At 38.9% G+C, this 15,397-nt stretch overlaps 1 protein-coding gene across 7 annotated transcripts in view; it reads left to right on the forward strand.

Annotated features, from left to right (window-relative positions):
• Positions 1–15,397, forward strand: part of LOC148872179 (uncharacterized) — a 55,685-nt gene that overhangs the window by 11,906 nt on the left and 28,382 nt on the right. For 4 of the 7 annotated variants that reach the window (XR_016107533.1, XR_016107532.1, XM_088971218.1 and 1 more), the window contains exons 2-3: positions 5,524–5,673; positions 15,046–15,333. Coding sequence is in view for 5 of the 7 variants with exons in the window: in XM_088971218.1 (XP_088827344.1) it covers positions 5,524–5,673; positions 15,046–15,333 (438 nt within the window). In the remaining 2 variants the exon portion in view is untranslated. The remainder of the gene's footprint in view (positions 1–5,523; positions 5,674–15,045; positions 15,334–15,397) is intronic. The other 3 variants (XM_088971222.1, XM_088971221.1, XM_088971220.1) reach the window with 1 other exon arrangement.

Below are 15,397 nucleotides of genomic sequence, written 5' to 3' on the forward strand. Positions count from 1 at the left end.
TACAGCCTTGTTCATGAAATTTAGTTGATTATGGTTCTTCATAGCATATTAACCTATGTGTGAGGGGGAAAACCATCTACGACCTTGTCCATGAAGTTTGGCTGATTATGATTCCTCACACCATGATAATGCACACAACTACAATTTAAAGGCCATTTGTAGCCTTATTGATGAAATGTGACTATTTATGATATCTATTTTCTTGTTATGTATAAAAAGTTTATTTATATTTGCTGGCTTTCTCTCAAACAAAGAGGCAATATATACCAAAATTTTCAAAGGAAAATTCTGTAGAAAAATGATACTTAGTAGTTTCATTTGCACTTTTGAATTAGAATCAAAAGGTTTTCTTTGCCCCTAGCAGAAATGTAATTAAGGGAATATCTACGTGATTTCTTGAATGGGGCTTACCCAAATAACAAAAAAACCTAGTTATTAGTCTAATTGGGTGAATTATGTAATGCGAGAAATTATATTAAAAGAATTCTTTCCACTAACATAGATGAACCCTTTTTGTGAACTTATAGAGGATTGGTAAGAAAGGAGTACGGGTTCTCTTTGAGAATAGGTGTGGATCATAGAAAGCAGTGATTGGTTTCTGTTTAATGCAGCTGATTTCTTGGGTTTCATAAGCAAGAATTTGAAAGGATTATCTTTTATATAGCTCCAAAGGTAGGATGGGATCCCTTTTTTGCATCTTTTGAAAAATGGGTGCCACTATGATGTGGAAAAGATATGATATCTGAAAAGCAACTGACCAATAAAGTGGAATCATAAACGTGGTAGCAAATAAGGGCATTTTTATCAAAATTCATGGATGGGTTTTGATTGTCAAAACTCTTTCCATACCATATCTTTCCTGCATCATAGATTTACCCTTGAAAAATGCCATTTTTGGATATTATAGCATAGCTTTTGTTTTATATGCTATTGATTGCAAGGTTTATTGTCTCCTTTTCTATTATGTAAAGAATATGCAAATCCATGTTTTGAGGGTCCTATTCTTTTTTCTTTTTTTTTTTGTGACGAAAAGGTAGCGTATTTACTTAATAAAACACAGGTATTACAACAAGCACCTGGACAACCCAGTGTAGGAACAATGTAACCCCATTCTGGACTAGGAAACATTACAAATCCCACAGGCCTTTTAAGTTCAGCAGCAGAAAAGTATTCTGGTTCTTGAACTCATTTACAACAGATTGTCCCAATCATAGCTGCAACTGGAAAGTGAAGTGCATCTGGATTTTCTCTAGTCCTCTGAACCAAGAAGGATACCCATGCAAACTATTTGCATTTTTCTCAGTCAAATCCTTTGCATTCAATTATGAAGTCCCTTGGTGATGGGGACCAGTCCAATGAGAAAATAATCTAGTTGAAGATGACAAAGTAACTTATAAAGCAGTTGTCAGGTGGACAGCTTAATAAAACACAGGTATTACAACAAGCACCTGGACAACCCAGTGTAGGAACAATGTAACCCCATTCTGGACTAGGAAACATTACAAATCCCACAGGCCTTTTAAGTTCAGCAGCAGAAAAGTATTCTGGTTCTTGAACTCATTTACAACAGATTGTCCCAATCATAGCTGCAACTGGAAAGTGAAGTGCATCTGGATTTTCTCTAGTAATCTGAACCAAGAAGGATACCCATGCAAATTATTTGCATTTTTCTCAGTCAAATCCTTTGCATTCAATTATGAAGGCCCTTGGTGATGGGGACCAGTCCAATGAGGAAATAATCTAGTTGAAGATGACAAAGTAACTTATAAAGCAGTTGTCAGGTGGCTTAAGAATAATGCCTTGGGAACATGGACTTACAGATACATACTAAGAGATTAAATCTTTGACTTCAGAATTGAATTCTACTTTTATGTAGACTCCAAGAAGTGGGAACATGTTGGTAAATGGTTTGGCCAGGCAAGGGTTAAATGGGGAAAATTTGTATTGGGGAGAGATTCTAGGGGGAATCTGTTGATTATTGTATTTTACACAGCAGTCCTTGTCCCTTTATCTGAAATAATCAATAAAGTTGATCTTTGTTACCGATCAGAAAAAAAAAAAGATGACAACGTAACTTGCTGCCATCCCCTTGTGATATACTTAACAAAGAAGGCATCAAAGATAGGCATAGGTTTGACCCAATGCCCACCTTTATTGTTATATTCTCGATCAAGACTACTTAGTATGTTCTTCTTCCCTAAAAATTCTTGTATTCCCTTCCTTCCAAATGGGAAAAAGCACAATTGCTTCTGTGCATCTCATGAAATCTTTCCTCCTCTCTTAATTGGAGATAAAAAAAGTGTCCTTGTAAATACTTTTCCCAAATACTAGGGAGCTGTTCTCATGTATCCAAAAGGATGCAAATTTACCAAATAGAAGAAGCATAAGGGTAGTAGATTAATAAATGAATGGTAGTTTCACCACTTACTAAGCATATAAAACAAATATGGAAGGAAATGAACGAGCTAGGTCTCCTTTTTTGAAGGACCTCAGCAAGTATCTTCTATTTTTTAACTTCCCAACAGAAAACCCTAACCTTTAGTGGAGTTGGTCCCTTCCAAATGTCTTCGCCTATAAAGGCCTGAGGAGGTGAACAAGTTTCCAGAGTTGTTTGAAAGAAGTTGGTGAATCTCCAAAATTTACCAAATAGCAGAAGCATAAGGGTACTAGATTAATAAATAAAGGGTAGTTTCACCACTTACTAAGCATATAAAACAAATATGGAAGGAAATGAACCAGCTAGGTCTCCTTTTTTGAAGGACCTCAGCAAGTGTCTTCTATTTTTCACTTCCCAAGAATCCCAACAGAAAGTCCTAACCTTTGGTGGAGTTGGTCCATTCGAAATGTCTTTGCTTATAAAAGCCCAAGGATGGGACACTCATAGGAAGTACCTTCTAGTAGATGAATGATTTCCATGGCTAGGGTCATTTCATGTTCCCTTAACTCTCATATAAGTCCACATCCCAATCTGACCTCGAATTAGAAATTTTGACACCTTTAGTGACTTATATTTTTATTCTGTAGAGAACACTGATGTGGGCCCCACAGCTGTGGTCCCCACTGTGTTCGTAGAACAGTATGTGTAATTACTTGTTTCAGTCATGTTAGTGTCAGTTGGTGGTCAGTTTGTTATTTCAGTTATTTATTTCAGTTTTTTATTTGCTTTATTTGTCATGTAAGTAATGAGGGCAGATCTGTCCTTTTCCCCTATGTACTGAACATAACCTATAAATACTAAGAGAGTGGCGGCGGCAGATCAATCAGAATCTATCCCTTCCTTCAAACCTTTGTGTTCTCTAGTTCTTCTCCTCTCTTTTCTTTCTTTCTCTTACTTTTCTTCTACCTTTCCTAATCTGAAATTTATTAGGATTCAAGGCTGATTGTAGTCTTGATCGCCCACTTGGTATCAGAGCCTATCTAGGGTTTCTCATGTGAGTCTAGTCCAGCCAACCACATGAGAACTATCTAGGGCTGGAAGTTTATGAAGAAGTGTTCGTTGGCTGATTCTTGGAGGTTACCAGAAGAGTTTAGTAGCTGTTGAAGACTTGCCACGACTTGCAGAGTATTGGTAATTGGGAAGAATCAGAGAATGCTAGGGTTCAGGCAACCTTGGAAGGTAGCGAACAACATTCTCTGGGTAAGTCTTATTTATTTTCTAGAGATTGCTATCGGTCAAGATAGGTTGGACCTATCTAGGAGCGACCGAACTGTTTTAGGGTTTTCTCTCTATTCTAGGGTTTGACATTAACCGTGCAGCAAACCTAACTGTTGGGCCGAACTCTTTTATCTTCTTGGAAAGTGCTTGTTTTAGGGTTTTCTCTTAGAGGTGATCAGTTTTAGGGTTTCACATTGACCCTATGACGCTTGGAAAGTGTGGCTGAGCACTTATTTCAGACCTACGATTAAAACTCTAATTCTGTTCCAGCATCTCAAATTGCTATCTAATTTGGTTTCAGACCTATTTTTTGGTTTCAAGCTCTTTTAGGGGGTGAAAAACTTGTACGGACTGCTTGGTACTGTGATTGCCGATTGGTTTCAGATCAGATTTACACTGGTTTCGTGCATATACTGTGATTGCCGATTGGTTTCAGATCAGGTCTGCATTGATTCCATACTGATTTCTAATTGTGATCGACTGTCCAAGTGCTGTTTTCTGTTGTAGTAACCGTAACAGTTCGTAACTACTGATTCTTGACCAAAGATGGAGTTTAAAAATCAGGGAGAAGGTAGTTTTGGGAACAATAGTTATGGTAGTATATCTGAAACTGGGTTTCAAATTACAACTGTGAGATTTGATGGGTCAAACTACTTGGAATGGGCCCAATCAACCATGATGGCTATTGGGGGAAGGGGAAAACTAAGCTACCTCTTGGGAGATGTGAAAGAACCTTCCAAGGAGGACCCAATGTATGCCAAGTGGGTTCAAGAGAACTACTTGGTTATGGCATGGCTGTGTAATTCTATGCAGTCACATATCAACCGAAATTACTTGTTGGCAAAGACAACCAAGGAGATATGGGATGTTATGAAAGAAACCTATTCCCAACCCCTTAATGTTGCCAGAGCTTATGAACTGAAGTGTGAAATGAATAGTCTTAAACAAGGAGAGAAACCAGTTTCTGTCTACTTCTCTACCTTGAAATCCCTGTGGCATGAGATTGATCATCTAGAGACTCTTGAGTGGGAGAATTCCAAAGATGCACAGACTCACAGAAAGCAAGTCGAGACAAATAGGGTATTTGAATTTCTGGCTGGCCTGAATTCAGATTATGACATTGTGAGGCAACAGATATTGACCAGAGAGAGTGTGACCCTCTCTCAAGCATACTCCCTGGTGCATAGTGAAGAGACCAGAAGGAAAGTCATGATGCAACCTCAACCCCTTTCCCCAGCCCTGGCGGCTGTTAAACCTAAGTCAGGGGTGATCCAGAAAGGGACAGGAAGAAGGAAGATAAACGGGACCTGGTATGTGAACATTGCAAGAAACCCAAGCACACAAAAGATACTTGTTGGAAGTTGCATCCTCATTTGGTCCCAACAAAACTGAGAAATAAGAAGGGTAATGCTCATGTGGCTGTGAATACTGATTTAGCATCCTCATTAGGCACAAAAGGCACACCCCTAGAGACCTTAGCTGCGGTTCGGGCTGCCCTAATACAGTTGGAAAAGGAAGTTGGGAGTTCAGCTTAGCCATCTCAGTCACCTTCAGCCCCTGCCACATCTGCATTTGCACATTCAGGTACTCGAGCCTTAGCCTACCATGCTTCAGCTCCAGGTAATACTGAACACTGTTGGGTAATAGATTCAGGTGCATCCGACCATATGACTAGCTTGTCGTCATTGTTCACTACTTATCACATCTCCTCCAGTAGAGATAGAGTATCCATTGCTAATGGGATACTATCTCTTTATCTTCTGTCTTGCATGTTCCTAAGCTTGATATTAACATGCTTTCAGTTAGTAGTATTACCAAACATATGAACTGTTCAGTAACCTTTTTCCCTAACCGATGTGTTTTTTCAGGACTTGGAACGAGGAAGGTGATTGGGACTGGCCGTGAGACGAACGAGATCTATCTGCTCGAAGAGAGTTCTCGTTGGAAGGAGCCAGTGGATAAGAAGTCATTTGTTTCTCAGTTTGTGAGTCTGGTTATGCTTTGGCATAATCGATTAGGTCATTTATCTTTCCGATCCTTGAAGAGTCTGTTTCCTGCTTTATTTGAGTCTGTTGAGTTGTCAAAGTTGAGATGTAAGAGTTGTGAGTTTGCCAAACATTGTAGAACATCTTATTCTTTGAGTAATTAAAGGAGTCATAATGCTTTTGATATTGTGCATACTGATGTTTGGGGGCCATATCACATCTCTTCTATGGGTGGGTACAGATATTTTCTGTTGTTTGTTGATGACCATACCCGTTTTTCTTGGGTCTATCTTATGCATTTTTGAGATGAGGTTCCCGCTTTGACCCAAAATTTTCATAAGATGATTCTAACCCAGTTTGGGGCCAAAATCAAAGTTCTTAGATCTGATAATGCAAATGATTACTTTGCTAAGCCATTGACCTCTTACCTCCTTAATAATGGAGTTATTCACCAGACACTTTCCCTCATACACCACAACAGAATGGGGTTGCCGAAAGGAAGAATAGGCACATCTTGGAGTTGGCTAGAAGCATTATGTTTACCTCCAATGTACCTATTCGCTTCTGGGGTGATGCTATCCTCACGTCAGTATATCTCATTAATCGGGTTCCTTCCCGGGTTCTTGATATGAAAACCCCTTTTTCCCTTCTATACCCAAACGAGGAGTTGTTTACCGTTCCCCTTAAAACCTTTGGTTGTACTTGTTTCGTTCAGCTTCTCGTGCCCCATCATTTCAAGTTTGAACTTAAGGCCTCCAAATGCATTTTCCTCGGTTGTGCACAAACTCAAAAGGGTTATTATTGCTGTTATGATCCTGTTTCAGGGAAGAAGTTTGTCTCCATGGATGTCACATTCTTTGAGGAGACACCCTATTATCCTAGGGTTTCTCCTCAGGGGGAGAGCAGTGAGAGTAGGGATTTGGGTCTCTTTCCTCAGGGGGAGCGCAGTGGGAGTGGGGCTGTTCCTTTACCTATTCCATTGGGTGATGAAGGCTGTAATAGTGAGGGTGGTAAGAGGGATCAGGAGTTGAGAGTCATCGGCAGGTGATGCAGGCAGGTTGATCCCAGTCATCGGCAGTCCAGGCCAGCTTCAGTTCCTTCTGCGGCTCCAGATCCAGGTATTACAGTCCCAGGGCCCATTGAGACACCTTCCACTGTTGCCACTTCCCCTCCTGCGGATGACCTTGACCTCCCTTTTGCCGTCCGTAAAGGGAAACGACATTGCACCACATTTACAACTCACTGCATTTCCTAGTTTTTATCCTATGATCGCCTATCTCTCTCCTACCGGTCTTATTTCACTTCCACTGCCAATGTCCCTATTCCAAGAACAGTGCAAGAAGCCTTATCAGTTTCAGAGTGGAAAGATGCAATGCAAGTTGAAATGGATTCCTCGTTGAAAAACAATACTTGGGCGCTAGTTGACCTACCCAAAGGAAAAAAACCAGTTGGATGTAGATGGGTATTTACTGTGAAGCATAATGCTGATGGCTCCATTGAAAGGTACAAAGCCCAACTGGTTGCAAAGGGGTTCACCCAGACTTATGGTATAGACTACTTGGAGACCTTTGCTCCAGTAGCCAAGATAACCACCATCCGAGTTTTGTTATCCCTTGTAGCAAGTCATTCTTGGTCCTTGTTCCAGATGGATGTTAAAAGTGCTTTTCCGAATGGAGACTTACAGGAAGAGGTCTACATGCAGTTGCCTCCTAGATTCTATGATATAGAGACAGGTAAGAAGGTTTGCCGACTGAATAAGGCATTGTATGCTTTGAAGCAATCAACTAGAGCCTGGTTTGATAGATTTAGACTAGCCCTTGGAAAATTCGGTTATGTACAGGCCCAGTCAAATCATACACTGTTCATTAAAAGGGTGGACTCCTCTCTGACCCTGCTTGTTGTATATGTGGATGATATTGTAGTGACAGAAAATAATAATAGTGAGATTGAGTCCCTCAAATAGCTCATTCATCAAGAGTTTGAGGTGAAAGATCATGGTGCACTACGGTACTTTTTGGGTATTGAGGTTGCTAGATCTAAACAAGGGATCTTTATCTCTCAGAGAAAATATGTTCTAGATCTGTTGGCGGAAATTGGAAAGTTAGGTGTTAAGCCTGCTGATACACCCATTGAACAGAATCACAAGATTAGTGCAGAGGGCGGGGAGCCTCTTGAAGACAAAGTTATTTTCCAACGGTTGGTTGGAAAGCTCTTATATCTTTGCCTCACTCGGCCAGATATCAGTTATGCAGTTAGTGTTGTCAGCCAGTACATGCATTCCCCTAGAACTACTCATCTTCTTGCGGCAGAGAGAATATTAGCATACTTGAAGAGATGCCCGGGTAGAGGTATACTGTTCAAGAACAATAATCATATGAAGGTGGAGGTCTATACAGATGCCGATTGGGCTGGGAGTGCTGATGACAGGAAGTCTACCTCTGGATATTGTGCCCTTGTGGGAGGTAACCTTGTCTCTTGGAGGAGTAAGAAGCAGAGTGTTGTTTCCCGCTTTAGTGCTGAAGCTGAATACAGGTCAATAGCTAACGGAGTGGCTGAAATCCTATGGTTGAGATCACTACTTGAGAGTTGGGTGTTGATTATGAGAAGCCCTTGATGCTGTATTGTGATAATCAAGCGGCTATTAATATAGCCCACAATCCGGTGCAGCATGACAGAACTAAGCATATTGAAGTTGATCGACATTTTGTGCGAGAGGGGGTCTCATCACAAGAAGTGTCTCCTGTATATCACATCCAACATGCAGCTCGTAGATATCCTCACCAAGGCTGTACCAAGGAAGAAGATAGAGGCAGACCTATCCAATTTGGGAATGATGAATATCTATTCCCAACTTGAGGGGGAGTGTAGAGAACATTGATGTGGGCCCCACAACTATGGTCTCCACTATGTTCGTAGGACAGTATGTGTAATTATTTGTTTCAATCATGTTAGTGTCAGTTGGTGGTCAATTTGTTATTTCAGTTATTTATTTGCTTTATTTGTCATGTAAGTACTGAGGGCAGATCTGTCATTTTCCCCTATGTACTGAACATAACCCATAAATACTAAGAGAGTGGCGGTGGCAGGTCAATCAGAATCTGTCCCTTCCTTCAAACCTTTGTGTTCTCCAGTTCTTCTCTCTTTTCTTTCTTTCTCTTACTTTTCTTCTACCTTTCCTAATTTGAAATCTATTAGGGTTCAAGGCTGATTGTAGTCTTGATCGCCCACTTATTCAAAGAAATGGCATAAATACTAGGGAATTTCTCCTTTAATGGCATTTCCTCCTTCCAAAAGTTTTCCTAAAATTTAACCTTCTTAGCATTTGAGGCATCATGATGAACCTAAATGTGAAAATCATGAGGAATTACTGAAAGTGATTTCCAAAGAGAGGCAAGGGGCTTTGAAGTCCACCCTTGCATCCCATTCATTAGGTGGATTGTCCATAAATGCTTTTAAGAACAACATACCATAGCTTATTAGTCCATAATGGAAGTATCGACGACCACTTACTGGGTAACAAAATGTTTCTAAGCACCATCTTGTCCAAACCCAGTACCCCAATTATCTTCTTCCCATACACTTTGTTCCACTTATTTTAGATGAGTTTATTTTATTCTCCAGTTCTTATATAAAGTCTTTGTAGGAAACTGTGGACCCACATTAGTGTACTCATGTGACAGCCTGAGTTGTACTTAGATTTAATTAAGTCATTGATTATGATCAACTTTCCTAGTAGTGTTAGTTTTAAACTTATTCATCTTATCTAGGATTAGTTTTTAATGATCTTATCTTGCCATGTAAGTATTAAAGTTCTTTTACAATTAGGAAACTATGTATATAAATTCAAAGGGTGGGGCGGCTGTTTTATCACACCAACCATTCTCTTTTCTCAAAAGTCCTTCCATGAGTTCTACTTCTCTATCTCTTTCTCTTCTTCTCTTCTCTTCTCTTCCTTTTATTTTCTGTTCAAAATCTAAAGAATATCTATAGTCTTGTACAACTACTTGGTATCAGAGCCAAAATTAGGACTTCTCATGTGAGTTTGATCCAGCCGACCACATGAGAATTGCCTAGGGCTGGAAGAATAGAGAAAAAGCTCTCTTCGGCTGATTCTTGGAGGTTATCTACAACAGCATTCCAAAGATTGGACCGAATCTTCGATAACCAAGAAGAATCAGAGGAAGAGAAAAGGATCAAGATCAGTCCTTGATCAGTACTAGAGGTGGTGATCAGTATTTCAGAGGATTTCTGTTCAAGATCAGTTTTTTTTTTCAAGACTAAAGGATCAAGATCAGTCCTTGATCAAGACAAGAGGCGGCAATCAAAATTTCAGAAGATTTCGGGTTCAAGATCAGTTTTTTTCTTCAAGATTGAAGTCGATTATCAAGATCGGAGTTTCTCAGAATTTTCTGGTAAGTTTTCAAGCTTTTCTTGAAATCGGCAGCAAGGATACCTTGATATAAGAGGTACGGTTAAGAAAAAAATCCCTCCTTTTTGTATTCCTTTTAGGGTTTAAGAGAAAACCCTCATGTTTCAGGGCTGGTATTACTTCAGGGAGGTAATCAGATTTGTCTCCCTCGATTTCTTTGCTCTTTGGAAGATTTAGGAGACTGTTACAGTTGTTTACTGCTATCAGTCTCAATAGGCCGACTAGGGTTTCTGAATCAGAACCCTCCATCTAGAACCACTATTACCTGTTACAGACCCAGTAGGCCGATTGGTACAACAATTAGGAAGTATTCTAATTAATAATGGAGATTAAAAGCCAAGGGGAGGGTGTTTTTTGGGGCTGGTTCAGGTAGCATGATTGAAAACACCTTCCAGATTACAACCGTAAAGTTTGATGGTTCAAACTACTTAGAGTGGGCCCAATCAGCTATAATGGCCATTGGCGAAAGAGGAAAATTGAACTATTTGTTGAGAGATATGAAGGAACCAACCAAGGAGGATCCCACTTATGCTAAGTGGATTCAGGAAAATTATTTGGTGATGACATGGCTGTGCAACTCTATGTAGCCACACATTAGCCAAAATTATTTATGGCAAAAAAAAAACTAAAGAAATATGAGAAGTTGTGAAAAAAACCTACTCTTAGCCCCTCAATGTTGCTAGGGCTTATGAGCTGAAATGTGAGGTTAAAAATCTCAAACAAGGAGAGAAACATGTCTCTGTTTATTTTTCAACCCTAAAATCTCTATGGCATGAGATTGACCACTTTGAGACAATTGAATGGGAGAGTCAGAAAGGTGCACAAACTTACAGAAGGCAAGTTGAAACTAACGGAGTATTTGAGTTCCTGGCTGGTCTAAATTCTGAGTATGATATTGTAAGACAACAGCTATTGACAAGAGAAAGTGTGACTCTGTCTCAAGCATATTCCCTAGTGCACAGTGAAGAGACTAGGAGAAAGGTTATGTTACAGGAGCAGCCTTTCGAATCTGCCCTGACAGCATTTAAACCCAAGTCTTGTGATAAGGAAAGGGATATGGAGAAATAGGCTAAAAGGGACTTAGTTTGTGAACATTGCGAGAAACCTAAACACACTAAAGACACTTGTTGGAAGTTGCATCCACATCTAGTTTTAGCAAAACTCAAAAGCAAAAAGAGGAATGCCAATATGGCTGTCAACATTGATAGTGCAGCCTCAACGGCCTCAAGAGGCACTCTAGACACCCTAATTGTTGTCCGAGCTACTCTGACACAATTGGAAAGTGAAGTTAGTAACTCTGTTTCATCTTCTCAGCCACCATAAGCTCCTTCAACCTCATCCTTTGCTCAGTCAGGTAATCGGGCCTTAGCTTGTCATGCTTCAGCTCTGGGTAATACAGAACATTCTTGGATAATAGATTCAGGAGCATCTGACCATATGACTGGCTTGCCATCACTTTTCTCTACCTCTCATTTATCTTCTAGTAAAGACAAAGTGTCTGTTGCTGATGGATCCCTTGTTCCTATTTCTGGCAAAGGAGACATCAAGTTGTCTGGTGCCATTTCCCTATCCTTCGTCTTGCATGTTCCTAAACTTAATACTAACTTGGTCTCAATTAGTAGCATTACAAAAAAAAACAGAATTGTTCAGTAACCTTTTTTTCCGGATCGATGTGTTTTTCAGGATCTGGAGACAAGGAAGGTGATTGGGACTGGCAGTGAGACAAATTGAATCTACCTACTTTGTTTCTCAGTCTGTTGTTCAGGTGATGCTTTGGCATAATAGGATGGGTCATTTATCCTTTCATGTTTTGAAGAGTTTGTTTTGTAGTTTATTTGAATTTGTTTAGATGTCTAGCTTGAAGTATGAAAGTTGTGAGCTTGCAAAACATTGCAGGACAACCTATTCATTAAGTAATAGCAGAAGCAATATTCTTTTTGAAATTATGCATACTGATGTTTGGGGACCCTATCATACCATAACCATGGGGGGGTACAAATATTTCCTGTTATTTGTTGATGACTATACTCGGTTTTCTTGGGTTTACCTTATGCGTTCTCGAGATGAGGTTCCTGCATTAACCCGGATCTTTCATCAAATGATTTTAACCCAATTTGGGGTTAAAATTAAAATTTTTGGATCCGATGATGCAAAAGAATATTTTGCAAACCCATTAGCCTCCTACATGCTTGATCATGGGATTATCCATCAGAGTACTTGCCCACATACACCATAGCAGAATGGGGTTGTTAAAAGAAAGAATAGACATATATTGGAGGTAGCTAGAGGCATTATGTTTACCTCAAATGTGCCTATACGTGTCTGGGGGGATGCTGTTCTTACAGCAGTTTACCTCAAATGTGCCTATACTATGTATATAAATTCAAAGGGTGGGGCGGCTGTTTTATCACACCAACCACTCTCTTCTCTCAAAAGTCCTTCCACAAGTTCTACCTCTCCATCTCTCTTCTTCTCTTCTCCTCTTCTCTTCCTTTCTTTTATTTTCTGTTCAAAATCTAAAGAATATCTGTAGTCTTGTACGACTACTGTCTCTCATGATTTTCCTCTTGGGTTTTGGTTAGCTTCTTGCTTTGGTTAGCATTTTCCCACCAAACTAACAGGCTTGAAATCCTCATGGGATCACTGTTTAATGGGACCCATGATTAGAATTTACTGTTTTCATTATTTTTTTATGGTTTTTGCATTTAAGTTTTATTATTCATTTAGTTTTGCCATATGGATATGGTTTTTATATGGGACCTTGTTCTAATGAGACAGTCATTGATGAATTTTGAGTCCTTAGTATCTTTTTATTCTATGTATGTGGAACCATGGTTCACAATATCAGTGATATTTGGCAAAATTTACCCTAAATACCCCCATTTTGCTATATGAAAATTTCCAGGAATCATTTTTCCCTAATATCTTTGAAATTTTGTTGATATGTTAATGGCATTTCAGCTTTCATTGATAAGACTATATATTTAAGGTTTAAAGTTTTGGAATATTGTTAATTTTTAGATATTCCACTAAAACCATCATAATTTGGGGAATTTGTGATTGGATCATTGATTTACTATTTTGATATGATTCGCTTACTAAGTCATTATAGTTCAAAAGAACAAGAAAAATGGAGATACGGGAAGAAAGAGATTCACAATTTTTTTTTCAGATAAGGAAAGAACCACAGAAAACCTAATAGATTTTATACTTTCAAGGGTTGCTCATTGGCTGAAATCAATGGAGATATTCTCTGAATTCTCTATGGCAGATTTGCTGAGAAAGTGGAAAGAGGTTGCTACTGCTGCTATGTATAAGAGGAACTGTAGTCCCACTTGGACCCCCCCTCCCGCCGGATTCATAAAACTGAATTTTGATGGATGTAGCTTAAGGAATCCGGGGCCTTCTGGGATAGGGGGTGTTTTCAGGAATGAGGAGGGGTATATTACTGCCATGTTCTTTGGGCCAATTGGAGAGGATGACTCTCTTAGGGCCAAAATTCTAGCAGTTCTTGAAGGAATCCAAAGAGCAAGAGAATTAAGCATCAGATGCTTAGTGATTGAGGGGGACTCAGAGGTGGTGATTGGGTGGCTGAAAGGAGATATCAGTGGCTTGTGGAGCTACAGCAATGAGAAGAAAAAACTTAATTGGCTGTGTAAGGACTTAGAGGTGTAATAAAGCTGGGTGAAGAGAAGTGCTAACTCAATGGCTGATGGTTTAGCTAAGCAAGGGGTGGCTAAGGATTCTTTGTTTTGGGCACATTTTTAGTATTTTTTTGTCATTTTGATGTTGGGGAGTTAGATAGTTTACCTCCCCATTTTCTGTAATTAATTTTCACAAGTATTATTTATTAATAAAGATTTCTGTTATTGATAAAAAAAAAAGAACAAGAAAAATGCATATAACTACAAAAGAGTAATCTCAATCTAATCGAACATATAATAACATAAAAGACAAAAGTCAAAATGGCAAGTAAGTTACATATCTAATGAAGACTTGAAGAGAAGATGGCTAAAAGACTAAAGGGGAGACAGAGAGAGATACCTGTTAAAGTCTCTTACCTTTCTTCTATTTGATTTATTTAGTTCTTTGCTATGGTTTTTTGAGCCTTAAATTTGCAATTATACTTCTAATAATTCCTTGGAGGTCTATTAACCAATTGCATGTTTCTAGAAAACTTTCTTGATTTTTTAGATTTTTCAAATATCTTAGCGAAACTAATGAAATATCTCTGAAATTTCTCTATACGTACATGGTGTCATCGATATCAAAATTGTGAATCATGCGTGGGACCAAAAACACCTGGATTTAAGCACCACAATGCAACAACATCCATCGTGTGTATTTATCCCTTTTTTCTTATGTATGTTTATGAATTATAAGTTTAGCCAATATATAGAGTCATGAATCAAGATCTACTTAGCGAAAGATGGAAATGCCTCAAGACTATGTGGAGCCAAACTGCCTCACCTCTAATTGAAGTCAAAGGCTTAGGTTTTAGGTTTCACACTTCAGGAGGCCCTTTATCTTTTGCCACATCCCCCAATTTTTACCTGGCTTATTGCTAAATTGGGGACTTGATTTGAATAGTTTCTACTTCTTCAGGCTTAGGCTCTTTGGTAGGGTGTTTTAAAATTTAAAATATGTTCAATTCAGGCCTGCCCAAGTTTCTCGCATAAAACTCATGCTCCTATGTTTAATGAATATCCTTAAAGTTATCTATTTATTTATGTTTTACATGCCAATTTTAATTCTTTTGTTGTTGGGTGCTTGGGATCTAGGTATTGATAGAGTTTGTTGTTGTAAGTTTTTTGTATGTGTGTGGGTATGCATAATCTAATTTTAGATTATCCACTTTTAGGCATTTAATTTGCCTTTATTTATTTTCATTTTTTGGAGTTGGATTAAAAATTTGGAACTTACAATTCTGTTTACTTTGTTGATTATCATGCACAACCACCATGCACAACCACCAGTTGGCATATGCAGTAATATAAAAACTAAAAGTTCTAGAACTGATGCACAAAGAGAAAGACGAAGACTGTTACAACGTATACGTCGTCAAAAATTAACTGACGAGGAAAGAAGAAATTTACTTGAGCGGAGACGCCAAAAGAAATTAAATGAGCAGCAGAGAGAAAGCCATCGAATAAGAAATAGATTGAGATATCAATCTCTGACAGATGAACAAAGAAAGCGTATAAATGAGGCTAGGAGGAGGCGGAGACATGCCCTAACGGCTGAAAAATCTCTACCTAGCAAAGGTAATTCTTTTTGTTTGTATTATCTTTCTTGTAAATATTGTATACTAACATCTCTAATTTAGCA

Source organism: Nelumbo lutea, chromosome 2, assembly GCF_056320005.1.
Source record: "Nelumbo lutea isolate HS-2025 chromosome 2, American lotus-T2T, whole genome shotgun sequence".
Classification (NCBI taxonomy): domain Eukaryota; kingdom Viridiplantae; phylum Streptophyta; class Magnoliopsida; order Proteales; family Nelumbonaceae; genus Nelumbo; species Nelumbo lutea.